The sequence below is a fragment of the Aulonocara sp. 'chitande type north' Nkhata Bay genome, linkage group LG4 (assembly GCF_057382095.1).
Source record: "Aulonocara sp. 'chitande type north' Nkhata Bay isolate Kocher_YH1m ecotype deep benthic linkage group LG4, A_spYH_male_GT1.1, whole genome shotgun sequence".
NCBI lineage: Eukaryota > Metazoa > Chordata > Actinopteri > Cichliformes > Cichlidae > Aulonocara > Aulonocara sp. 'chitande type north' Nkhata Bay.
In genome coordinates this window covers 12,123,999-12,151,430 of record NC_141347.1, presented here as the reverse complement: position 1 = coordinate 12,151,430, position 27,432 = coordinate 12,123,999, and the positions used below count along the sequence as shown (strand labels likewise).

At 45.0% G+C, this 27,432-nt stretch overlaps 1 protein-coding gene across 6 annotated transcripts; it reads right to left on the bottom strand.

The window, feature by feature from the left end:
* Positions 1-134: 134 nt before the first annotated feature.
* On the bottom strand, positions 135-27,432 carry LOC147332047 (nucleosome-remodeling factor subunit BPTF-like). Of its 6 annotated transcripts, none has more exons than XM_086288448.1 (32): positions 26,709-27,432; positions 24,036-24,858; positions 22,276-22,496; positions 19,280-19,465; positions 18,889-19,071; positions 16,780-16,992; positions 16,615-16,694; positions 16,129-16,481; positions 15,870-16,001; positions 15,540-15,669; positions 15,306-15,441; positions 14,939-15,208; positions 13,312-14,839; positions 12,911-13,035; positions 12,686-12,814; positions 12,418-12,568; positions 12,206-12,329; positions 11,855-12,098; positions 11,252-11,404; positions 10,705-10,844; positions 10,504-10,612; positions 10,185-10,420; positions 8,925-10,089; positions 7,293-8,818; positions 7,056-7,138; positions 6,746-6,971; positions 6,108-6,637; positions 5,835-6,011; positions 5,483-5,675; positions 3,541-3,625; positions 3,086-3,272; positions 135-2,025 (listed from the first exon to the last, which is right to left on the bottom strand). In XM_086288448.1, the coding sequence occupies exons 1-32, from the start codon at positions 27,202-27,204 to the stop codon at positions 2,010-2,012; spliced, it is 10,350 nt and encodes a 3,449-aa protein (XP_086144574.1). In that variant the 5' UTR covers positions 27,205-27,432; the 3' UTR covers positions 135-2,009. The 6 variants fall into 6 exon arrangements, with proteins under 6 accessions (XP_086144574.1, XP_086144572.1, XP_086144573.1 ...); XM_086288446.1 differs by having other exon boundaries at positions 135-1,031; XM_086288447.1 differs by having other exon boundaries at positions 135-1,031; positions 10,705-10,841.

The window sequence follows — 27,432 nt, the reverse complement described above, 5'->3', positions numbered from 1 at the left end:
TGATATAGAAACTCAGGTTATGTACAGCATAACCTGAGTTTCTGTCAGTTTTTACATTATGATTTATGTCTGCAAGTTAAGAGACACTAAAAAAAAAAAAATCTCTTTTGTGTCAAAATCAGAGGAAGGAAATCTGTGTTTTCCATTTTATTAAGTTCCATATACATCAATATTTCTTCAGTTGTAATACAAAAAAAAGGAAAAGAAAATCAAGTCAAAATCTGATGATTTTTTTTGTTTTTTTGTTTTGTTAAACAAACAGGGCAGGAACCTTCAAATACATCATCCTTCTCAGTCACTACTGCAAAGCAACTCATTTACAATAGCTTATTACTTTCAGTAGGTTATAGAAGTTTAACCAAGCAGACTATCGATGTCCAGATAATTAGTACGATCTTTCATGCCACATCAGACTAAACAATGAGTGGAAATGGGAGAAAAAACATTGCTCCACTGTGATATATGAATTTAGACACAAAACTCTACTCATTATGCTGAGTAGAACCTAGCCATTGTTTGACAGTATTCCGTTTCTATTACATTGGACATGATGACCACAGAAATGGTCTGAGGGATTTTTTCTTCTTCTTTTTAAACCAAGTAAGAAAAAAAAAAGATAAAAAGACTCAGATCAAAAAAAAAAAAAAGTACATGGAAATATGAGAGCTCGTAAGAGTCTTTTCTCCGAGGTAAACTTTCTTCTGAAATGCCTCAGTTGTTCTCGCTCCTCTGATGAAAGCAGGTCCATAAAAACAGGTCCCTTACAGCTGAAATGAGCAGAGGGCGGCTCTGCCTGGAAAAGAGATCCCGTGAAAGCAGCAAGCTGGTTGTCCAGCTTCCCCCCACCACCACTACCACCACCTCCCGCTGCAGCGGCGAAGAGGAGCAAACCCCAAACACAGGGTGAGGCAGAGTCCATCACAGAGTTACAGTTCAGGAAAGCCATATTCTTGGCAAGTGCATTTTTGTTTCGCGCAATGTGCGATGTATCCTAAGAGGCTGCAGAAGACTGAAGCTTGTTGTTATGAGACCTACAGAACGTGAAGAGAGGGGAAAGTTGAGAGCCCTTCGCAAGGTTGTTTATTGCTATAACAGTGATCAGACAAGAGACAAGAGGATGCAAAGGGGTCTGCATGGGATCCTACAGCCATGTTGGTGTAATTAACTGGGAATGCTTTTTATTAGTGAAGAAATCTTCCACAACTACAAACTGAGGTTACTTTGCTCTAACTCCTTACTCCGTCTAGTACATTTTAGTCTCATAAAATAATACTATCTAAAAATTATTTCATCGTTATTTAAAACAGTCAAATACAGGCATATCTTACAAACGCTGTACATGATTTAGAGAAAAAAAATAAAAGAAGGGTATATACATTCAAGACAACCACCTTAACAGCCAGGACAACAACAACAACAAAAAAAAATCAAACTCAAGGAGGGAGGCAGTATACAAAACGTCTTATAAATATCTCTCTATATTAAAATATGCAGCTTTATATCGTTGAGTCAAAATTCCCAAATTAACTCGGGTGTAGAACTGAAATAAATACAAGAATGAGAAACTAAAACGCATTTTCTACTGAACACAACCCTCGTTAGTGTGACTGATTGTTCAAAAAGGCCACGACTCCTGATTCGGGATCACAGACTGTATATAAAAGATGGAAGTAGCCACCGTGGCTCACCATTATCAGTTTTGACAGCAACAATGTTGCATTCAATAAAACCTGAGACTGTTGACTGAGAGTGAAAGTCAGTGGCTTGTTTTCTGTAGCTATAAGAAAGAAAGCAGATAAAAAGTTGAAGTTGGGGCTACTTTCATTTTTTCTATACAGTCTATGTTTACGATGTGAAGACAGCATGCCCCTCAATTACACAACGGGTTCCTGAAAACTTCTGGTGTTTTGTTTGTGTTCTTGTGCCTTTTTATTCTTTTTGTTTTGCTTTCATATCAATATTACTAGAGACCCCAGCATCCAGTCCAGACTCCAGCTAGACTGGCCCACTTAAGAATCTGACAATCTGTAAGAAAGAAGAAAATGGGATGGCATAAATCAAAAAGGCATGCAGCAAAAGTGAACAGACACAAATGCAAGATGATACACAATACAAGATGTAAACATGGCACTCGGGTTTGCCAAGACACTGGATGTAATGGCCTAAAGTCTGTCAGCTCTCTTGGGTTTTTAGTACTGCCAAGCAACTACAACGTACAAGTAAAGCACAAGTAAAACATCATCACTACACACATGCTAGTGCTATAAAACAAAAGAAGAAGAAAAGAAACCGTGAATGGAAAGCCATAAATGCACACATTAAAGGGGACCTATTAAAAGTCCACTATAGTAGCTTTGAAACTTCAAAGTAATCCTTAATTCTTATTTCAGCCCTGCTCTGTCCCTTTAAGCCAAAACTCTGCTGATTGGCTGCCCCTTGTAACAGCAGTGGGTGGGACTTATATGCCTGTAAAGAGGACTCTCACTGACATCAGGCAGATGAATACCTGCTCATTATTTGAAACCTTACCCGTGTTTAATATGAGCATAAATACACCACAGCTGATATACTGGTATTGGCATTTATAACAGCTGAGAAATGGCAAAAAACAAAACATAAAAATAGTAAAATAAAAAAGCTGAGGGAGAAAAAAATCCCTAAAAACCTGGCAACCATGTTATGAGTGTTAATGTTGCGTGGTTTGTCCACCAGAGGGCACTGCCCTGTTGGCAATACAGATTAGAAACATGACAAACAACCAGCTGATCCAACCTTAGCAAGAACGAATGTCAGGAAATCTGTTTGTTTCATGCTAAATATTGGCCAGAATATCAGATTTCTTTAAAATCACTAAATATCAGTACCAGTCTTAACAATCCTATATAGGCTCTAAGCATAAACCATTACATAACAGTATCGAAAATATGGAAAACCATCATAGGTCCCCTTTAAGGAAGAAACAAATGAAATGGCAGAATTACTGAAAAAGCCAGTCAGGCCAGTCGAGTGTTTACAGCAAACAGACGAGCACGGAGGAGAGAAACTTGTAGGCCGAGTCTGCGGCACCAGCAGCGCTTAAACTCACCTGCTCGCTTTGAAACCTTTTAGCTTCTGTACAAAGAAGGCTTCGAGCGTCTCGGCGCACTGATAGAAGGGCGTGTCGTTGGGGTTGTAGTAGCGGCAGTTGTCGAAGATTTTGGTCACGTCTGCCACAAACTCCGTGAGCTTGTGATAATGTCGCTTTTGCAAACGGGTTTCCATTGTGGAAAAGTCTGCGAGGAAGGAAAAGCACGACACATTGCTCACATCACAAAAAATACATACATTTACACAATTTTTTATCACATAATTAGTCTATGCAAACTTGACAAAGAGAGGCAAAAACAGCAAATAAATGCTGTAACTGGAGGAGAAACTAAATAATTATAATAAGTTAAAACAAAATTCTCCCGTACGTGGTGAATTCACACGTGAGTAAATACTTTAAAAAGCATTGTCTTTTTTTTTTTTTTTTAATGACCTTTTGTCACACAGTCTTACCCATTGGCTCCTTGATCACACGATAATAATCAGGCGCGTCATGTGGATCCACCGGCTCCAGGAAAGGCCATGCCATTTTATGAGACTGGGGAAGAGAAAAAAATAATAATTCAGGAAATGATGCCGGTTTTGTTACTGCAACTACTTTAGGCATAAAATAAAACTTCACTGTCAACATCCCTTGACTACACAAACAAACACACACATAAATAGCATCAAAGCACTTAAATGTAAAGACAAAGCAAGTATTTTATTGTGTCTTGTTGCCATGTTTTAATCTCAAAAAATCCATAGTTTTCACTCACTTTTTCTACAGTTTATAGATTTTACAGTTTCACCCAGTTTTGGAGCCACCTGCATTTTCTGAAATATAAAAGACCTAAATAGAGATTGACTCAAAACATCCCCATCCCCGCGTTACAAGTAGCGGCATTACTTTTTTCAGTAACGAGTAATCTAACTAATTACTATTCCTATAACGCCATTACAGTTGCTAACAAGAAAACGTGGTCCGTTACTATTTTTCAACAAACAGACGGTTGAAGCCATTCACTGTACAAAAGTTGTTTTCTATAGTCAATGGTTGAAGCTGTGTTCAGCTTACCGTATCTTATATAAGTTGCACGGAAGTAGCTGTAAGTAATCTGGACGCTACAGCTTTAAGCAGCTGCGCGCGCTCCCGCGGACGGTAATCACGATCACTGTCTAGCACAACACCTGGAGCTAAGGGGGCAAAACAATCGCTGCTGTTTGACTGAGGAAGAATAAAGTAGTCGGGGTAAGCCAATCACATGACCACTTCAAGATGACAAAGCAACAAGCTGATAGATACCAGTTTATAAATTGTGTTGATAGGCCACGTAAAACCAGAGTCATGATAAACAATATATGCTGCTTATGAGCAAAAAAAAAAAACAGGGGACGTTTTAGAGAGAGAGAGAGAGAGAGAGCAGAAAAAGAGGGAGAGCGAGTTTTGAGATGTTGAGAGATTTGTGACGTTTAGCGTGTTTGGAGTGTGTAGTTAATGTGTTGTCTTGTGTAGTTAGTGTGTAGTGTTGTGGATAGTTTTGTGTTGTGTGTCAGAACAATGAGGCGACTGCTGTCTCCAGGTAGAAACAGGAGTGATACACCTGCTGTCAGGTATCAGGCTGTGATGTTTATAGTGGACAGAAATTATTTTTTTGGAGTGGCACAAATAATTTGTGTGGCATCTTATTTAATGCAGAACAGCTGATTGTTCTGTAAATAGTTTAAAATGGTTATTTAAAAAATCAAGGTAAAAGGTAATTGGATGCAAATAACTTTGTTGTTTGCAAAACTTGTGCATATGATTTTAAAATTGAAAATGTATATTTGCATTTAAAGTTATGAAAAATGATTCATTAAACATGTTTGTGGTTGTTACAGTAAAAAAATATTTTCTTCTCTGATTTTATGTTTTTTGTCTGATTTTAGATCAATTGTGTTAATACAGTATGTCAAAATGAAAACATAACTGTAAATTCAGACACGTGAGGTTGTGCTGAAAAGAATGATACCAAACAAGGCAAAGTAAATAGTTTTTAAAGGTGAAATGTGGAGGGAAAATCAAAAGTAGTTAAAAATGGCCAATTATACCCTGGACCCCAGAGGTTTAAACACTTTTTTTTTTAAAAGTAACGCAATAGTTACTTTTCAAATAATTAATTACTTTTAGAATACTGTAACTCAGTTACTTTTTTGAAGAAGTAACTAGTAACTATAAACTATTAATTACTTTTTCAAAGTAACTTGCCCAACACTGTGTATTCCTAGTGCTGACCCCGTAAATAAAAACCTTGTGTGGGAAATAAGGAAGTCGCTGAAAGTACCTCTCACTGACCTCAGCCCACACATTGGAAACCACCTTGTTACTGTTAATATAAAAAAAAAATGACAGTCTTGAATTCCAAAACTTTCATACCTGTAACGAGCGTAATATTCTTTTCAACCCCTCGTAGTCTTTGTCAGTAAGCGGCGTGAGGACCGTCATGGCGTCTTCTGTCGACTGGCACTGCGGGCACACGTACACGTCGATGTGATTGGCTTCGCTCTGCAGGATCCCCACACAGCGGCCGTGGTACCAGTTCTGGCAGCGATCACAGCCTATGTAAAACCTGTGGGTGAGCGACGCACACATCCCGGTTAGCACACTGAAGGAAGACTCCACACAAATATGCAAACAAAGGAAACGTCTGACACAGACTGAAAAACAAAAGCGGTGCTATAATTAGAGCAGACAATGCTAACGTAAAGCCATCCATATGGTGACTTACTGCGATTCATCGTATGGTGTCCGGCAAATGCAGTACAGCTCCTCATTACTTCCTCCCTCCTGCCCGCGTTTACAGTCGTTACACACAAAGTCCTCCAACTTCTTAGCCTCCTTCTCCGTGATGCCAACGCAGGCGCCGTGAAACCAGTTGGAGCACAGGTCACACCCGATATAAAACCTGAGAGAAATCAGGTGATTTAATGACAGCAGAGTGCCTCACAGTCAAATTACAATGACTTATTACAAGTCCCCCCCTCCCCTCAAGACAGCTTACTTTGACTCGTCATAGGGCGTTTTACAGATACAGTACAATTTGGTGTCCTTCTTGTGATCCTTTGAGGTAGAAGACAGCTTCTTCTTCTTCTTCTTGTGTTTTGAAGAGTTGGAATCTCTGTCCTTGTCTTTGTCCCCATCTCTCTCCTTGTCCCGGTCCCTATCCCGATGTCTGTCCCGTTCTCGGTCTCTCTCCTTCTCCCGATCTCTTTCTTTATCTCTGTCTTTGTGTCGCTCTCTCTCCTTGTCTTTGTCCTTGTCCCTGTCCCGTTTCTTACTCTTGTCGTGATGCCTCTCCCTTTCCCTGTTTCTGTCTTTGTCTCTCTCATCTTCTCTCTTCCGCTTGTGGGACGATGAAGGTGAGGTCACTGTGCGCGTGCTGTGAGAGGAATGTGTGGAGTGAGAGAGTTGGGAGGAGTGGGAAGACTGGGAAGAGGCAGCCTTGACTGTTGCTGCAGCAGCCTGGGCAATAGCAGCTCGAGCTTTCTCTTTCTCTCTCTGCAGCCTGGCTATGTCCCGCCTCAGCTCCTCCTGAGAGGGAGACAGCACATGTAAGGAATAAAAGTAAACAAGAATATTCCCACTCTCTCTGTCTATAGACAAAAAAAATATGTTTGAGAAGGCTGGAGATGTGCTCACCTGCACTTGCAGCTGCAGCTCTTTGTCCAACAGGGCCCTCTTTTTGAGGATTTCAGCCTTGAGATGTTCTTTGTGCTTGTACAGGAGCGCGGTGAGCTTGGTGGCATTCTGCTTGGAGCGTTTCTGCTCCACCACCTCTTCCTTCTTTCTTTTCTTAGCTGCCTGCTTCTCGTCCTTCTCAATCTTGTCGAGGAGGAATTTCATCACCTGGTTGCAGACGATCATCCTGAAGAGAGAAAAGAGCGCGTTAGTCGCTGGTTCATCCGCGTCATCGGTTTTAAACAGTTTTAACCGACTCGAGCTCCTGAACCTTTGGTTCTCCTCTCGCTCAGCTGCAGCCAGGGTCTTCCTCTGTTTCAGCTGTTCTGCTGTAGCATTCTGCTTCACTACCGCCTGACATTAAAAAAAACCCAAAGAAGTTATTTTAATATATGTTCGATTGTAATACAGTGTCAGGTCTAAAACAGGTCTTTATATAACTAACATTTGCACACAGACATAAATTTTGTGAGAAATCCCTAATTTTTGTTCTTCTTTTGACTCATACCTGCTTCTGGATGCCGTCTCCAGGGCTGATCGCCTGTGCGTTCTGCTCCTTCTGTTCCCTTTTAGCCTCCTGGTGTTTCTTCTTCTTTGGTGTTTGCTGTAGCTGCTGTTGTTGAACTTGCTGCTGCTGTTGTTGTTGCATCCTTTGAAGCTGCTCCTGAACACTTGCCGGTGCCTGTATGGTTACCATATTCTGGATCTGGTGGGCTTGAATCTGTCCCCCGGTTTGCTGGATCTGGATCGGAAGCTGCAGTTTGATCTGCTGAGGAACCGTGCCACCCTGCTGCTGCGCTTGCGCCTGGATCTGGGCTTGGATCTGGGCTGCAACGTGGGGCGGCAGAGCTGACAGCAGCTGCACGGGCTGCTGGAGACCTGGAACTGTGATGAGCTGATGCCTGATTGGAGACTGGACCTGAATCTGAGGCTGTGTTTGAACTTGAGTTTGGTTCTGAGGTTGGAACTGGACTTGGAGCTTTGCTTGGACTTGAGGTTGGGCTTGGACCTGAAGCTGTTGTGGGACTTGAGTTGGTTGCGATGACTGGACTTGAAACTGGGGTTGGGTTTGGACTTGAGTTTGAACTTGTGACTGAATATGGACCTGGGGCGGCTGAGAGGCCTGAGTTTGAATCTGGCTTTGTTGCTGGAACTGAACCTGAACCTGCGGGTGGAGTTGGGTTTGGATCTGAGGCTGCTGTTGAAGCTGACTTTGGGCCTGAGACTGAACCTGAGGCTGGGGCTGAACCTGGGGTTGCGGTTGGACCTGAGGCTGTTGCTGAGCCTGAGGTTGGGTTTGCGGCTGCGTTTGGAATGAAGCTTGTACCTGGTGGTGGTACTGAGGTTGGACCCTCGGTTGGATCTGGGCCTGGGTTGAAGCCTGAACATGAGGCAAGGTTTTTGTTTGGGATTGAAACTGCACCTGAGGTTGAATCTGAGCATGAGGGGGTACTTGCCCTTGGGGTGGCTGCTGAGTTTGTGGTTGGATCTGTGCTCGTGGCTGAAACTGAACTCTGACCTGGGGGTGACTTTGAGGTTGTGCTTGCAGATGCGCTTGAGCCTGAATGTGTGGCAACTGTTGGACTTGGCCGCGAGGCTGAACCTGAACCTGTGCACAGATTTGGCCTTGAAACTGGGGCTGAAGCTGAGTGCGGGTTTGGGGCTGAAGCTGAGACTGAGCGGGTCTCATGGTGGTCACGACAGAGGAAACCGGCAATCCCGTCATATGAACCTGCACTGCTGAGACCGGTATTTGTGCCACCTGCTGCACGGACACAACGACCGGGTGCTGGACTTGTGCTTGAGACTGAGGAGTCAGAGATGCCTGAGGCAGCGGAGTAACGGGGGAGTGAGTGGCGATTGGAGCAGGGGGGGAGTGAGTGGCGATTGGAGCAGGGGCAGAGGCGGGTACAGCAGCCAGAGCGGGTGGCTGAACAGCATCTGCTGCCTGTAGAGCTGGCTGAACTGGAGTCTGCGCTTGAGGCGAGGTGGGAGTCCATCCTGAAGGCTGAGCTGCCCTCTGCTCTGTCAAAGCTACAACGAGACAGAGAAGCAAACAGAAAATTTTAAAGTCAACTAAAGCAAAACCATTCTAAGGTCCACTACAACAGGACAGTGCTGATGATGGTGGGCACTTTACCTGGCACTGAAGGTGTTGTTGAGGTGGCAGTAACTGGTGTGACAACAGCGTTTGCCACAGCAGCATGGAGGGGGACAGGACCTGTGGCTTGGATTTGAGTAAGAGCTTTGGCTGGGGACGGGACAGCGATCTGCGTGGACATGACGGCTATGACGGGAGCAGAGACGGGTGCAAGGGCCGGGGTGGGAGCTTGGACAGGTGAAGGAAGAGAGGCAGAAATGGGCACTGGAACAGAGTTAGGACCAGCTGCTGCTACACCAGCAACCTGGGGGAGCAGGGGATCAGCAGCATGCACCTGAACTGGGGTGGAGGATAACCCTGGAGCAGAACTGAAGGCGTGTGCCTGGACTTGGGATCTGGGGACAGCTTGTCCTGGTGGTGAGCCTGCAGTTTGGGTTTGTGTAGGTAGAGAACTGGGTGCGAGGCTGGAGACGAGGGTTTGGACCACAGGTTGGAGGTCAGCTTGTGATGATGCTGAGGTCAAAACCTGTTTCTGAGTTATAGACGGGCCTGCATTTGGTGCTGGGAGGGCTGGAACCGATGATGCCAGCTGGGGCTGTGCAACAGCTGAGGCTGGTGTGGAGGGCAACATCTGTGTGGAGGAGTGGGTTGCAACTTGTGGCAAAGCAGTCATGGGAGTGGATATTTGCGAGAGTGCAGGGACAGGTGACGGGGTAGCGGCTGAAAGGTGCATTTGAGATGCAGCCTGGACGACAGCCTGTGGGGAAGTGGGCACGGGGGCTGCGACTTGGGTTTGCATGGGGACTGGAGCTGGAGTGGGGGCTAAACTTGGCATCTGTGTCGGGCCTGCAACATGCGTTGGGGCAGGCAAAGGGGCCGTCATTTGGGTTTGGGCTACAGATGAGGGAGTCGTCTGGACTTGTGCAGAAGCTCTGGGTTGAAGAGGAGTTGACATTTGGGTTTGGGGGGTCTGGACTGCAGTGGGTTTGGCAGGGGTAGCAGGAGCAGGTGCTGAAGTTGGAGCTGAAGATGATGGTGGAATCGGAGTGAAGAGGAAGCGCTGGACCTGGCCATTGGGCATAGCTGCCTGCATTAGTTGTTGACCGGGGCCGGGGATGACTGTTACACCCTGCGGGATGATCTGCAGCTGTCCCTGGGTCTGGCCTTGACCCTGGATCACCACTGTCAGACCTGGGTTTCCTCCCTGTGGAGTTGCACACAAAAGGATTTTTTTTTTTTTTTATATTTGTAAGATTAAGATATTATAAATTACTTTTAGAGAGAAAGAGTAAGGGAAACCTGTGCACTCTGTGTAAGCTGCATGAGCTGTGCCATAGTGAGTTTAACTTGACCCTGCTGCGGTCTTTGTGTCTGGGGAGGAGCTCCGGGAGACTGTCCAGGAGCTGTGGAGGCAGCACACGGTGATGGTGCAGGACCTGCAGCCCTCTGACCCAAAGCTGCCTGCACAGGTGTAGAACCAGGCACAGCTGCAGGCTGGCCACGGCCCATCGGAGCCACAGCCTGATGAACCTGACCTGGAAGGGATCAAGATTTATTATTTGTATTGAAATGTTGGGGATGTTAACCTGAGAATAAAAAGTAGCATTCAGACACAAACCTGGCTGAGCTGCTGAACTTCTGACCCCTGCTGTGCCTACAGAGGTAGACTGAGTGAGTGGCTGATTCACTGCGGTACTGGGCTGTGTTTGGCCTCCTGCTGTGGTGACCTAGAAAAACAAACCCAAGGGTGAAAACATCAGTAATCATGCTTAGTGTCTTTAGTTAATAAGTGAAAAATGCAGGGTGAAGGACAAAAGACCTGTTGCTGGGTGGTTGAGGTGGAGGTTGTGGCTCTGAGGTTGATGTTGCCAGTTGTAGGATGTAGTGTGCTGTATGTCCTAAGGTTCGCAGGAGGCCCAGAGGGGAATATACCCAGGACTTTTTGCTGCACTACACCTGCTGACAGGAACATTTATGTTAAAAGGAGAAAAAGCAGAAATGTGCTAGGAACATAGATACAGGTAAACAAGAACAGAAGGGAAAAGCATGCACTGAGTATGCGTGTCTGAAAGTCTTCCTCACTCAGTTAACTAGATTAAAGTAGTTTATACACACAAGCCAAAGACCAGAAAAAAACGATTTTACAAAACAGCGATCAGCTTTTAGCCAGAGAACCTTTTCAGAATACAAACACACACACACACACACACACACACACACACACACACAGAAAATGTGGCATTATCTAAGCTCAGCATCAATACTTCAACGCAAGTCTGACATTTTCACATAATACTTCACCATCCATTTTTGGGCACACATACGCCAAAAACGGCAGGAATGGATGTCATTCTCGTGCTCCCTACCTCCTTGAGTAGTGGGCATGTTCAAGGTGACAATCTTGCTGTTAGCGGGCAGTGGCAGTTTGGCGGCGAGGACCTGGCCAGCCACAGTCACTGGGCTACCAGCGATCTGGAAGGCTTGCTCTGAGGTGGTGATGCTACCAGCCACAGTGGAGGCTGCAAGACACACCACGCCACCTGTGGTCATGGGTAACCCAAGAAGGACCACCACAACAGCCAGTCTACGGCTGTGGTGTCCACTGTTGGGAGTCAATATAAGGAGGCTGATGTTTTGAATATTTTGGTATCGGGTATATTGGTTTAGAGTCTAATGACACACGGTATTGCATGAATGCCTCAAAGGATATACAGAATTGAGAATTTTTGCAGGATTCAAAGTGGACACCACGAACCACAAAATTCTTTTGGCATGCGAATCGTACTCATAATGAAAACGCTGAAGTCGTGCAGATGATGTATTTTTTATGGATGCCAATATTACTTAAATAGAAAAAACAGAAGAAATCTTATGGCACCCTCCTCGGTTCCTCCATCTTACAGATGATGATGAGGATGATGAGTAAAAAGGAAGATGACTAAACCTCTCCTCATCTTCCAGCTGCTCACCTGAGCTGTTGTTAGCCTGACCCTGCTTGACCCAGGAAGCAAAAGACTGATGGAAGTTCTTGTCTTGCTGGAACGGGACTGGAGAGCTCAGTTTGGAGGCCAACACCATCTTGGTTCCTGAAGTTATTTGACTTGTCTTCTGGCCCACCGATACTGGGGTGCCGGGAGTGCCGGCTGAGGTGGTGGTGCACATTGTCGTGGTTGTTGTGGCAGTTGTGGTCGGTCTCTGCTGCTCGAGACGTTTCTGAAAGAAATGTGTCCAACCATTTAAATGTGCTGCTGGTGCGGCGCTTTACCCAGAGCCAGAATCTCTGATTACACCCGTGTAACTGCATTGCGCCGAGTTTCTACCTGCTGGGCTGCCAGTCTGGCCTGCTTCAGCTGGTTCTCTAAATGGGCCTTGACCTCCTCCGCTGTCTTCAGACTACTGCCGGTCTTGGAGGGATCACCGCCCTGTGACTTCTCCCTCTCCAACCTGTGGCACCACAAAGAAGGTAAAGTGTTCACTAACACAGTGACGCTATGAAGAAACATACAGAGGCGACGCTGAGGGAGTTCCTCACCTCTCTGCAAAGGCTCTGATCTCCCACAGCTCCAGCTCCTCCTCGGGCACCCACGTTTCCACAGCAACAGGACCAGTCGGTTTAGTGGGCTCCTGCTTCTTAGGCCTCAGAGCACTTGAGCGCAGGCCTTTCCTCTGTGGAGTGGGGGTTTCTGCTCACAAAAAGTCAGAAAGCAACAATTAATTATGTTTAGAAATCTTCTTCAAGTGGACCATTAACAGCTTGTCAAAGATCCTACATCATGCCCAAACAGACTTTCGTTTTCTACCTTTGGGAGTGTCTCTGTTTCCGAGGGGGCAGATGATCTTCCTGATGCAGTATTCAGAGCGGATGCCATAGGGCCCCACGTCTCTTCGTTTTATAATCTCAGTTGTGGTGATGTCTGTCTCCGTTGTTTCTTTGGTGAAAGATAAAACACATTGCCACATTTTCATATTTTAAATAAAAAAAACAGCAGAAAACTGTACATAACATGTGCTCAGAATTTTCTAACCTTTTCGCGTTGTCCCTACAGCAGCAGAGGGCTTCACAGCCATGTCGTCCCACCTCAGGCAGGCCCACAGCAGCCTCAGCATTAGACTGACCCCTGCCAGCGACCTCACAGTCTGAAGACGGTACCTGAACAGTCACCAAAGCTGTTAGTTAGTAAATCTTCCAACAGTAATTCAGTTTATATTAAACTTTTTTCAGCTGCTCTCTTATTCACTGGGGTTCATCACAGTGGCTGAGAGGCCACTACTACTACAGCCAACTGTGAGACGAGAGCCTTTCATTAAAGAAGCAGCTAAATTATTTGAGGGATTGAGTCTATGGCAACCTGGCTATTGCAATGACATCATACTGTAGCAGCAGATCTAAAGGTAATTTCAAGAAAAGGTTAAATGTGTTACGGACCTCCACGTGATTCCAAAGGTGGGCCGAGGTGAAGGGTACGGCCATATATCTGGAGCAGGCTTGGCATTGTAGTTGAAGATGGGAACTTCTCTGAAGCCTGCCTTCCTCGCCAGTCTCTTAAGGTCATCGTTCGGGAGGACAAAGATGCTCTTCTTGCTGCTCTTGGTGACAAATTTGCGGTAAGACGGCAGGGCTGTGCCCGAGCGGGCCTTCTTAGTTTTGGAGAACCTTAGAAGGCTGACTCTATTTTTGGTGGAGTACTCTTTACTTATTGTCATGGAGCTGGCTGAACCAGAGGCGCCCGTTTTGGTGTCAGCAGCTGGAAGTTTAGTCTTCTGGGAAACGGGCGTTCCGGAGCTGGGCTGGGTGGCGGAGCTGGAAACGGCGCTACTTCCTGCGGGCACATCGAGCTTGCTGGTGCTGCTGGGCGTGTCTGGTATCAGGGAGTTCTGAGATACTTTCGTGACAACGTCATTGGTGGCAGAGGACTTCAAACCTTCACCACTAGAGCAATTATCTGTAGTTTTATTATTCTGGCAAGAAGGGCTTGAAGACTGAAGCGTAACAGGCACTGCCTCCTTGGTATCCATGGCCACATCCTCACTCTTACTAACAGAGTCTCCTTTCTCTCCAACATGGTTCTCTAATTTTGGGACTTTCATAGGAGGGGGGTGACATATATCGGATACATCATTTTGCGAGAGGTTTCCATTCATCAGGGACTTGACGGGCTCTTTGACGTCACCTTGATCTCGGGTTTCTGGGTTTGAGTGCACGGGTTCTGTGACCATAGTTTTCCCATTCACCTGTACTGGACTGGTCTTGCTTTGGGTTACCTCCATGCTCTCTGTGTCACTCTGTTCAGAGTCTTTCTCAACTTCCTCATAGGCACGTTTCTTTGAATTCTCAGACTTCTGTGTTTTTTCACTGTTTTCTAATGTCTCTGTTATACAGTTGTTTTTATTGTTAAGGCCAGGGTTAGTTAAGGGTCCTCCATTCACCTCTTTATGGGCACAAACCTCCCCGCTGTTTCCGTGCACAGAATTTAATTCCCCCTGTTGACCTCTGTCGGGTCCTAACTCCTCTGATTTGACCTCCAGGCCGTCCGTCTTTGCTTTTATGTCCTCTTGATCGAAGTCAAGCTTTTTAACCATGCCATCTTTCACTTGTAGGCTTTCGTCCTTCTCTTCTACTTTAACGCACGGAGTCGTAGCTGTCTGCTGTCTGGTTGATCCTTCAGTCTTAATAACAGGAGCAGGTTTTGCGGCTGCCTGTCTTAACTTCTCAAGTCTCTGCTTCTCCTCCAAGGTGAACTGCTTCACCCGGCGCTCCAGGAGCCCGTCCAGCTTGGAAGGCTTTACTTTCTTCTTATAAACTGTGCGCAGCTGGAAGCCCTCACTGACGTTCACGACGTCAGCGAAGAGTTTCGATGTTGCAGGCTCCTCCTTGGGTTGCTCGAGTTTCTGGGTTGGTTCATCCCTCTCAGGATGTGCAGCAGGTGAGGAAGGGCCTTTGCCATCAGGATTATCTATGACAAAGAAGAGCAGGGGTTAGTGGATGATGGAGATGCACATTCATGGACAGCATAGAGGCAAACAAAAAAAAAAAAACCTTAAATTAAACTTACCCTGCTTGTTGTTTGAAGAAACCTCTGTTTTCTCATCTTCTCTTTTTGCTTCAGAATTTTTTCCCTGCGCCTCTTCTGCAGGCTTCTCCTCCTCTGTGGAGTTCTCAGATTTACGGTCCTCCTCGCACGAGGCCCTCTGAGATGACTCTGTGACGGATGCTTGTTCTTTGGCCTTGTCGGCTATCTTTTGAATTGCCTGAGTCTCCATTTCTGTTGGCATTTTCTGCTTATTTGTACAGTCTGCTGCATTTTCCTTCCTCATTTTAGCCGCTAATGAAGACAGCAAAAATAGTTTATGCACCCAAAGCGTCAGCCGCAGGAGAACATATCAAGTACCATTAAGAAATTAAGCTACTTCATCTCTTACCTTCCAGTTCTTTGCGGTAGTTTACGTTTGTGTTTCCCGGGAGCCTCGGAACAAAATGGGCCACGTGCGTCCTACTGACCCAGCACCACCCGCCATACCCCGTCACTCTGTACTCCTCCCCCTTCTGCTTCCACACCTTGTTTGGAAAAAATTACGAGGAGGTTAAAAAGTAGTTTTCAGACGAGGTAGTTTACACATTAACACAGAGAAGAGTTAAGATGCTGCTGTTTGTACCTGGTGTTTGATGGGGATGGTGTATTTCACCCATGTGGCCTGCTGCAGTGTTTCCTCATCTTCCAGTTTTTTCTCTCGTTTTTTCACCTTCTCCTTCTCTTCCCGCTCCATGGAGGTCATACGATGTAGCCTGTATTAAAAAAACATGAGCAAAGACATAAAGCACAAGGACCGTATTGGAAACAGGAAAGTCATTACCGAGTTTGTCAGCCGTGCACTCCAAAAAGGAAAAATGAAGAAATCCCAGGTGCAGTGACTCACAAATAACCCTTTAGTTGTGTTTTACTGTTTGTACAGACATTTTCACAGCGCCACGTTAGTTTTGTTTACCTTGTGTGTCCAAGGGATTCCTTCCATACAGACAGCATGACCACTGGTTTGATGGCACACTCCAGTATAGCCAAGGCCAAAGCAAATTCTCTGGCCTTGCTGCACATCTGCACTGCTTTGTTCCAGTTGGTCCTAGAAACACCAAACACAAGCAGCATAAAACTACTGATAGTGATGTTCATATCTGAAATGCGACTCTGCCCAAACGTAGCACGTCTAAGAACTACACGGGGGGCGTTTCCACTGGTCCCAGGTGTACCTGTGTGATGCCCAGTTGGGATGCATAAACGGTCCAGGGATGTTCGTCTCCAGCTGGATGATGGTAAGACGCAGGGTGGAGATTGTCAGGCTTCTCGAGCCGTAGATGGAGCCGTTCCATTTGAACTCCGACGCGGTGGTCAAGCTAAACTTGTGGGAGAGGTGACGCTTCTTGTCGTGGTCCTCCCGGTGCTGATGTTTGTTGAGGGCCAGGACATTGGTGCTGTACTGGTTTTGGTAGACCCTGTATTTACCCTCTTGGCCAAGTTTGAACAAGTTGTTCAAATTCACCGTCAGGTCCCGTTTCAAGAAGCTGAGACGCAAGGACTCGACGTCTGAGCGAACGGGCGATGACTGAAACACGAGCAGAGGACAAAGGCACATAAAAACCCGTTTTTATATTTAAAAAACAGAATGACAGTTGCAACAGACTAAAGCGGCACATTTCACTTTTCAGCAGTGAAGCTGGACCAAACCTCTTCCTCACCTCCTTGCTCCCTCTGGGCGTATGGTTATTAGACTCCTGCGCCGCTCCTCGCTCATTCTTGACCCTTTCGTTATACTCCTCTGTTATTCAGAACACACACTCACTATCAGTATCACCAAGGCAAAGGCAATTCACCACAAATGAAAAAGCCCATTTAATTATCACCTGTCCCATCCTGGCTGGTAAAAGAGGACTGAGAGGACCTATCGGCCAGGTCAGGTGGCTCGGGTTTCTTGGAACTCGCCGATCCAGGAACCTGGCTGCTGCCACCATTTGCCTCCGCTTGAGACGACTGCGGCTGTTGTGGTTGATTTTTAGTTGGTGCCTGCAGATCACCAGCTCGCCTGACTTCGCTGCTAGACTCTTTCGAGTCCTCGTCTACAGAAATATGCCAAAAAAGACTGAGTGCAGTTAACAATAACAATAACAGCATCAGCAGTGCGAGGTGTTAGGAAGTAAAAGTTCCTCTATGCATGTGGGAAAATGTGCCTGCTCCCATCACTACTAAAGTATTAAAATACCGTGCATGCATGTGGAAATTTATGAAATGTGCTTATTATATTCACATCGCCATCAGAAATGTAAGCCACATATTTATGCTTGCTTCTACAAAGACGTCTTTTTCATCTTAGCATCTGCCTAAAGCTTTTATTGTGAAGGGTAGCCTCAGAAAGAGCCCATGGTGCAGCTCAGGTAGTGACGGTGAGCTGTAAGTGGTAACTGTGTGTAAATAATTGATCAAAAAAAGAAAAATGTACACAACATTGGTGAACAAAAAGAACAAACCAAAAATAACAATTATTAAATCCTCAAAAAAAGGTGAAAAAAAAGAAATGTATATGTGAATTAGCATATGCCCAACAAACTGTTATAAAAGAAGAATGCTTAGTCGACAATTCAAAGCTTCCTCAGACCTAAAATAACTGAAATCTATGACACTTCCAAAATGAGGCGAACACCTGCGGCAACCTAAAACGTCGGCTCTGCCTCAGAGTCGTGACGGGAGAGCGTTGCGCGCACACACATGGAGCTCTTTGTTGACGAGGTAGCAGGTGGGGAAACGGCGGAAAGAGCCTTTTGTCTTGAGCGACAAGAACCCGACCAAATGGCCATAAATTGGAAAGAGAATAAGGAGCTGCTTGTGACAGACATGGCGTGGTAGCTGCTGCCAGGGACGCCGTTTATCACAGTGCCAAAAACAAAAAAAAAGAGAGAGAGGGGAAAAAAACGACTTGCTTTTCAAGACCAAGCGTGCAGCAGACAACACAAAGCACAGGATAAGTACTTAAATGCACCAGGAATAACTGGGAGAGCTTGCTAGCAGCGCTTAATGCACCTGCCTTCTTTTAAAGCTAAGCGTAGGAGCAAAACACACGGAAGGGTTTCTGTGCAGTGACGTGAAAGGAGAAATCATCTTCTCACAGTTATGGCCACTCCAGTGTCGTCAGGTCTTGAATGTTCAGAGACAGATGGATGTGTAAAAACTGCCACTGAGGCTTTTTTTTGTTTGAAATGTTTCCCTGTGTCCAGATCTTCAGTGTTTTCTTTCACACCCACCGAGACGCATGGAATGCACCAGAGCGGCCTCCGCTAGGAAATATGCATCACAGCGTTTCACACTAGCCCGTTAAAGTCAGGGCAAACCGTAACAGAGCGGACAGCCAACACTACAAATAAGCTATAAGTGGAAAAAAAATAAATGGAGACCAGAAAAAGTGTTGCAGCTGAGCTGCATGGTTAAAAAACTTAAGTATATTAAGGAAGGAATTAGTTTTTATATTATAGTATAACAAAACCACAGTTCTATTCCTACATTTGCAAGTGTTTGATAAACGTAACCAAATGTGTGCAATATATGAAAAGATTTTACTGTGCACAGGTATGGTGACACTGGAGCCCAGTATGATGGCTGATGTTAGGGCAGGGTCCTTCTCATATCTGCTGATATAAATCAGGTCAGACACATGTAGATGGTAACTGGTGTAGCCTGTAAAATATAATGATACTAAAACTCTTTCTCTGGTTTAAATGCCTGCTCAGACGAAATCAGACCAGTTCTGCTCCTTAAAAAAAAAAAAAGTTCTTACGGGTGATCGACGAGGTTTGAGACGAACCCTTAAATCCAACAAAACAGATGAGCGGGGTAAAATGAAGGCAGGGTGAGCAAGAAACAGCGGAAACAAAGCGACAGATGATAATGGATGCACAGCCCAGCAGCAAGGCGTGAAGTGCAGGACGACAGCTGGACTGCAGACCAAACATGAGTCTGAGTACCTGTCCTTTCCCGCTTCGCATCTGGAGCTGACTCGCTGCTCTCCTGGCTCCCAGAATGGGAAACTTGCGCTTCCTTGTTTGATTCAATGGATTCTGTTTTAGGCAGGGCTGTGTCCAGCGCGGCAGAGCCCGGGTCAGGATCTGACGCGCGGCTCTCTTCTGCAGCAGGCGGAGCGCTAGCCGCTGTGGTGCGACAAGACGAACAGCACCGGAAGAGTCAAAATGGGTCAAGTAGAGGTAAAAATGAATTTGCTTTGATAATGCTGCAGACAGAATTTCAGCTTCTGCGTGTAGGAGGCTAGCTCTTTACTTTGAGGAATTGGAGAAAGTTCCAGTGGGCAGTTGAACAAAAAAATAAAAAAAATAAAAATACATCGGAGAAACTTTTTACCTTGTGAACCAGCTTCTCCCATCGGTTTAACTGCTTTGCTCTCTGCGTTGTCGGGCTGCGATGTGGACTCGGCAGTAGCGTCAGCTGCATTTACAGAGCCTTTATCTGAATCCTGCTTTGGCTCCTCTGCTCGAGTCTTTGCTTCCCGTGCCTCCCGCCTGACCTTCAAACGCTCCACGACAACTTCTACAAACAAACGGAAACATTCATTCATTCGACATGGAAGGCAACAATTACACATATGTGCAAATGACGTAGAAAAGTAATACTTTAAAACTGTTAAGTCTTAAATCTAAAGCATTAAAAGTAAAATAAGAGGTATTTCAGAGCTGCTGCTCTGGGGCACGAGGGATAAATAAACAAACATGTACTACGGCCAGCCTGTCACAGTCTGACAACATGTTGTTAGACGTACTAAATAGCAGTGAGGAGCAGACCAGCATCTAACCAAACCCCACCAATGTTTGTGAGATGTTTACGTGCAGATAGTCATTGTTTACAGGAGGCTTACATTCCAGCATCACTGAAATAATAAATAATTAAAAACCGCGTTAAAGAAATTATGCATAGAGGCTCTAGCATTTCCTTGATCGTTTCTTAAAAGACAGAAGATATAACGAGCCGACAAATATAGTGCAGCAGACCAAAACAAAAGAAAAAAAAAAAGGATAATGAATGAATGGCATAGAAATAAAAATTCTGCAAGTATAAATGGCATTAAAATAGCTTCTCTTTTTGCCTACTGTACTCCACTACATTTGTGGTGTACTTACAGTAAAACAAAAATGAAAAAGGTTAACCACGAAGTTTCGGAACAACAGAGCTAATCAGACACGTAAACCACCTTCATCCAGCTGAACATGAATATTTCAAAGAAGCTAACAAAGGCAAAAGTGGTTAAAACCAGCCAAAGGTGAAGGCCCGCCACAAGCCAGCAGCCTCGGTATGAGCAAAGGTTCAAAGAAAATTATGGCGAAGAGTGGAAAAAGAGAAAAGGCTTTTATTTAGTGAAGTTATAAAGACAATGGAAAATTATGCAAGCACTGACATTTGTTTTGCCCTTCTTTTGCTTTTGTGTGGTAGGTGAAATATATCAGGTAAAGGTGAGCGTACAGCAACTCATTTTCAGGTCTTTGTACCACTTTCTAGGAGGTGAGCGCTTTATTTTCAGGGTTGTTTAAGTAAACGAAGATCCTGTAACTTTTACTGCAGCTTGAGAGAAATGGTAAAGTTTAACAAATGGTTTTATTATGAACATAATAAGGTTAATTAAAGAAAAGATGTCATGCAGTCAGTTGTAGTTCTCACAAAGAAAAATCTGTATCAGGAGATCACAATCAATGCATGCCTGTCTGACATTTCCCTTATTGAGTTATCTCATGATCATTTTCTTGACTAATTATTTCATATATGAGTTATTAGACAGACATCTTCATCTTCCGCATGAAAACAAGCGCTCACTCTTCCTGCTCAACAAATGACAAGGGCGGAGCCTTATACCACGTGATACAGAAGCTGTGCCGTGTGATGCTAAAATTAGCAGGGAAAAAACAACGGAGAGCACGTCAGGGATGACGAGAAAGTGACAGGAGAAAATCCGTCCCGGTCAACCACCCAAACATCAATAATGGGAACCTTATACAGCGCTTCCCTATACACGTCGAACTCCCGCAGGCACAAAGAAATTACGGAGGCTATCACTTATCACCTGACCAAAGATATGGCTCCCATCAACACTGTGCAAACGAGGGATTTAGGAAAATGATCAACACCCTAGACAAACGCAACACGGTGCCGTCCCGCAACTATTTTTCTATTGTTGCACTACCTGCTCTATACACGCAGCGTCGAGCAACGGTGGAGACGGAATTTCAAGCAGTACAACATTTTGTGGCAACGACAAAATGTGAGACATTTGTTGTTTTTATGTTTATTTATTGTTTTTATGTTCAGTCTCAACTGTTACGAAGTTGATGTGCAGTTAATAAGTGCAATAAATATTTATATTGGAAAAGAGAATTGTGAGAGAATCGTGATCTCAATTCTAAGCCAAAAAATCGTGATTCTCATTTTATGCAAAATCGTGCAGCCCTAATAGTATCCTCCAGAGTCCACTACAGAATAAGGCATCCATATCATACTTTTCAGTTCCAGTATAACCCGCATTATGTTTCTATAACTTCACTAATCCAGCAAAAATTAAGTTATTCCCATAAATAAAGATTTAAGATGGAGTGGAATTTCCTTTATCAAATGTTCAACATCTCAAAGACATCATGTGTCATAAACCTAGTTTTCACTGGGACAGAGACAACTGCGTCCCCACTGACACGAACCAGGTGCAGGCCTCACCGTGCAGCTGCAGAAAGCTTTTAACTGATGAAAAACACCAGCTTTACTCATAACTCTCTTTTGTCTGCAGTGGCTTAAAAAAAACAAAACATTTTCTTCCTCTTCAGGCTTCAGAATACCGACAAAAACCTCTATCTTTTGGCAGATCCTTAATAATACACAGCATCTAGCAGTTTCTGACATACACAGGAAAACTGTTAGAAAACACAGGACAGACATGGCAGCCTGTCAAACTCAAACGGAAACTGCTGGCTAAGTAATCAAAAGTCTTCTAACCACTGCCTCCCTGGAGGAAAACAGAAGGGGAAAACAGTTGCTTGCTGTCTGAGAGAACACGACGCAGGAAGAAAAGGCAGCACCTAACATTTCTGCGCCAACTGTCAGAGATGCAAAGTGCTGCTGCCTGCAGAGCATCGTCTGAAGCATCGACGTGTTTCAGAGTGCAACCCTGCGGGACCTAAACGCGCAAGGATGCAAGCGTATCACAGCTCGAGTCGCACGTGCTCTGATCACTGTCAAATCAATGATTTCAAGCTAAGCGTCGCTACATTCTACATCTCTATAGCATGAAAATCCACTACTATGAGCCTGAGCTCCCTCCATTTGCAGCTATCGCACAAAAGTAAAAAATCCATGATGTGTACCGTTGGCTGCAGTGAGGTAGGCTTTATTGTTTCCACGGGCTTTGTTGGTAAGGTCCTCTGTGATGTCCATGTGAGCCTGGACTTCCTCCTTCATCTCCTCGAGGGTTGCATGCAGGTCCATCTCCCAGTACTCCTTATCCAGGAACTCCATGAGCTCCTCCAGCTGAGCCTTGGTGCTGTAGTACCAGATCTTTTTCTTCTCATGCTCCCCATCCTCCTCACTAGGAAGAGAGAAAAGGCTAACCATTAGATTAAAAAAAAACATTATTTCCTTGGCTATGACAGTGCAACGTTTAAATAGAATATAATTTAAAGGGGCTGAACTCCAATTGCACATTTTTCTTTTGGGCTCCAATAGAGCAGCTTTGCATGAGTCAAAGTTCACAGTAATCCTTATGCGTCTTACACAGAGTCTGAAACAAGCTGTTTTAACTCCTTCCCCTTCAAGGAAGCTTTGTGCTGATTGGCTGCCTCTTGTAAACAGAAGCTTTGAACAGCAGGTGGGTGGGCATTCTGGACTGCTAGAATAAAGATAAAGAATAACTGAAACATCATCACTGCATCTTCTTCAGGTGTAGCAGCTGCCATAGGGTGAAAGGCAGGTTACACACAAGACAGGTCACACCATGGTAACACAGAGAGTGCTAGCACTCACATTCACACCTACAGCCAGTTTACATTAACCTTTGGACTGTTGGAGGAAGCCAGAGCACCTGGAGAGAACCCACGCAGACATTAGGCAGAATATGCAATCTCCACACAGAAATGCCCCGACCAGATGGTGGATTCGAACCCAGGACTTTCTTGCTGTGAGGCAACAGGGCTAACCACCAGACCACACACCAGAAATGATGACTACCAGGTGTTAAATAGGTTTCGATTCTTTGCTTTTATCATGCGTTCAGCTCAAGTATAAAGTTTCTTTCCCCTGAGTCAAAGGGATTAAAAAGATTATGGCAAATACTGCCTGGCACTGAGATTGATTTCACCTGTTGTTTGTAAAGGCTATGCTCAAACAACATCATTTCCGGGCATGAGATGCAATCAGGAAAAGCATGACTGGCACTAAAAGATAAAGGGCTTGGATTGCAGGGCTCTTCTATAATTTCTTGACAAACAAAGGACTGAATATATGAAAGCTTATATTATTTCCCAACAACTTTCACTTTCTCTCTGCAGCTGTTCACTCTAAAGGTTAGAAAACAAAAGGGCGATTAATGAGGGATCATCTTTTAGAAAATGGTATGCAACTTTATACATTTATGTCTGCATGGTCTTTTTTTATTGTATGCTCAAAGCTGGGGCCTGTCTGCTTATGGTATCATTCATTAATAGCTTGTAATGTACCATTTATACTTAGACCATGTAGATGTAAGTACATTTGTTTAGCTAAAAATTAGCCAGAAAACCAAGGATGACTGAACTTATTAGGACATTTAAAACTGTAAAATAACTAGATGTTGCAAATCGGCCATATCTAATCTACAGTGCAACTGAGATAACCGAACAGACACTCATTTCATCGAACTGTGCTTCAGTCTTTTCTCTGAATAAGTTGCAAAGTGGTTGGTTTGATAATATCTCTGGTGTTACATCATTCAAGTTACAATTGGGCAAAGTCAGATTTGAGAATAACAATCTGAATAGATTTTGACCACCTTAAATAACAATGATCAAATGCTTGCTGCTTGGAAATAAGCTGCCGGAGCCAAAGAGACCAGCACAGAATAATACTGAGGGAAACGAGGGCTCCGACTTACACAATAATCCTTCTGTTGAGGAACCAGTATTTCCTTTGGTGGCGGTCATATCCAATGGGCTCCTGGCGGACGTAGGGCCTACATTTCTGCGCCTCAGGCACACAGTCTGTGACACCGGACACCTTGTGCGCCACACAAATCTCACACTGCCACTCGTCCTCTGGAACTGCTTCCAGTGGCGGTTTCACGCACTCCAGGTGGTAGACTGCCGAGCAGGTCTCACAGCACAGCAGGTCACCCAGGCGGTGACACACGCGGCAGTGGTCGTCGTACTGCATGCTGCCGTCAGACATGAGCTCCTCGCGGGCGATGTTGGTGGTCAGGAACTGGTCCACCAAAAACTGCAGCACCTTAATCTTACTTCCAAGAGGACTGTAAGGGTAATCATCCACCTCCTGGTATTTCAGAACATGATGGTACTCCACATCGCTCTCACAGTATGCCCGCAACACCTCGGGCCACGTCATGCCGTCAATAAAGTACAGAGTAGAGTTGACACTGTCCTTGAGGTCAGCAGGGCCAAAGGTAGTGTTGGAGGAGTCCTCCTCATGCAGGATGGCCTTCAACAGGGAAATATGGGTCTCGGCAATTAAAGTGCATTGCTCCTGGCCTACCAGTGCTGCACAGAAGTCCTCGAAGCGGAAGGGGGAGAGACGCAGCACCGTGCTGAAGTTCCGTAGCACCTCGTAGATGGAGATGGCATTGAGTAGCTCCTCATTAACCACCAGGAGGTCCTCAGAGGTGTCGGGAAGCTCAAGAGGAGGGATCTCCTTCTCTTCAAGAATGGGAGTTCGAGGTCGGGGAGTTCGGCCTTTTTTCCTCCCTGTGGGAAACACGATGAGATTTGTGAACGAGAAATACGGCACCTCAAAGTACCAAGTACAACGTAACAAAAGAAAAAAGTAACACAATTACTTTTAAAGCTGTCATGGTAATAACTATGTTAAGGATATTACCAGCTTTTGAATTGTCATACATTTGCAATATATTACAATGCTCACCTGTAGTATTTTTTAAGGTAGTTCTAACTATTATTGTTTTCAAATATGCCTGTGAAACTTATGTGCCAGAAAAAAAATCAAATAAAAAGACAAAATAGAACATTTTACCCTAAATGTGAAAAAAAGTTAACTTTCCAAGTCTGGTTCAAAAAGTAAAACCTTGCATCCATCATTTTAGTCGATACTGGCAACAAAAAGTCAGGAGAACCCCTATGCAATACACCTGCTGTAACGTGTTAATTAGACTCTCGCCGTTTAGGCCGTTCCTCAGCCTTTGGCTTATGATGGGAAGGGGTTCTCTGCTTTTCTATGGAGAATTTAGTGAACCTGCGCATCTTTAAAGGCTACATTGACTATGAATGATACATACGTATGCAGATTATGGAACAACATATGGTGCATGTACACGGTGCTTTGAGTGCTCAATGAGAATAGAAAGGAAAGAAATCACTGTCTATCTTTCTAAGGGAAGGTCTATATTTTTAGTAAGACAATGTAAAACCGAGAAGTAGCCTTATTATAGCAGCATGGCTCTATAATAAAGCTCCCCACTAGAAACCCCATGGTTCATTGTGAAACAGAAAACACGGGCAGCTGTGCAGGGCTACCCCTGAAACCCCGTGCCAAGCAGGGATGGGGAATGGTTTTACTTTCAAAACTACAGCATTTGCTCTCCTCAGGTTTACCGAGTATTAAAAAGAAGCTGCGATTCAACACAACACTGAGAACCCAGATTCAAACTCAAAACGAGCAACTGGTTTTTTGTTTTTTTAAATGTCCCTTTTTTTGTGTTAAAAATCAAATTTAGATAGTTGATTTTTTTTATTTTCACTACTTTCTATCTACATTATACACAGCGGCACACCTTTTTGAGAATCCTGCAGTGGTGGGAAACTTTTTAGAGCGATACTTTGGCATAGCCGGGTCGACACATGGCCAGTGTCATTATTAGCTAAATGAGGGAACCTCCACCTCCCTGCACTGAGGAAAACAGTGACTGTCACCTGGCTAATATTGTTACATCTACTTAAGAATCCCAATACAATGTTTCCTGGCTCGGTTGCACCACGAGAACAGTTGCTGTCGGTGTTTTCATGAGTTTGAACTTGATTGATTTACAGTTAGCCAAGCTGTCAAAAAAAATGACAAGCATGCTAGCTTCGTGGGCTAGGTTAGTTAGCAGTCTCTTTTGTGTACTCCTAATAAAACACTCAAAGTAGAAAGTAGAACATACTGCTCTCATAAAAAGCACTGGATGTTACGAACACTGATTAAAAAACATACAGGTGTCGTTCTTTAACCAACGCAGACTTATTAAGACATTAGCTAGAAGCTAATATTTCCTGCTAAAGTTAGCACGTTAGCAGCTAAGATGAATGCATTTGCAGATTTGATACTTGGAGCCAGAGGCCGGTGGTGTTACAGGTGAAATATATGTGAGCTATTTGGTGACAGACGTTTGTGACAACCAGGTAAGCTGGTGATCCCGCTGCCGCCTCGCTCTACCTGCAGTAGCCTTAATGAGGGGACTGCGGCCTGTGTGCATTCTCCATTTTGAACAATAACCTAACTGCTTCCTGCACTCATCAGCAACATTTCGGGATGCATTTTCAAACCCCTGCAAAGTGTGTGCAGACACCGTGCCCGTGGCAATATTTAAGTGCTTATTTACCCGGAGTGCTGGCGTGTGTGCTCTGACTCCGAAAACTACTCTCTGTGCAGTAGCTGGCATTATCCTCCTCCTCCTCAAGCATATCATCTTCCAGGCAGTCAGAGTCCTCCTTGAGGGCCTCTTCCTCCTCGGACTGAGGTTCCTCCTCAATAAACTCATCTTCCTCCGACCTCAGGCTGACAGCATCGTCGTCCTCCTCGCTCTCGTGGTCATCGTACACAACCGCTTTGGATGCAGGCGTCCGCCTTCCTCCACGACCACCCCTGCCTCCTCTAGCACCAGCACCTCTCCCTCGTCCCCTGCCCCGTGTCGACGGTCCCCCTCTTCTCTTTTTCGGCGTCTTTACGGTCTCCCTTGTGGGGCTCTCAGCGTCCTCGTCCCCGCTATCCCTTAGCCTGGGCTTCAAATTCCTCCTAGGTCGCAAGCCCCGGGCCGCAGCTGGAGATGGCTCCTCGGTTTGTAGCGGTTTGGGCGGCCTGCCCCTTTTCCCTCTCATGATAGGCGAAATCTATTATTTTACGCTCCCAATGTTTGCGTCTCTTTAGCCTGCACGAACGCGAGCGAAAGCGGGACCGCCACAAAGCTGAACTGGCGAGGATTCAGACGGTGCAATAGGCCCCGTAAAGCCCCCGTGTCTTTTTCGGGTGTGAAAGCTCAAAACGTTAGCCCGGCGTCCCGTTCTGGTGCGCCGAGAGCCGCCATTTTTTCTTCTCCTCTGCCTCTC

Excerpts from the sequence above, each read along its gene's own strand:
- LOC147332047 (XM_086288446.1), bottom strand. The coding sequence starts at position 27,204 with ATGAGAGGGAAAAGGGGCAGGCCGCCCAAACCGCTACAAACCGAGGAG. Across the intron at positions 14,840-14,938 it reads TTCTTCAAACAACAAGCAGG|ATAATCCTGATGGCAAAGGC; the intron begins GTAAGTTTAATT and ends TCTTTGTCATAG. Across the intron at positions 10,421-10,503 it reads AAGTTCAGCAGCTCAGCCAG|GTCAGGTTCATCAGGCTGTG; the intron begins GTTTGTGTCTGA and ends GATCCCTTCCAG.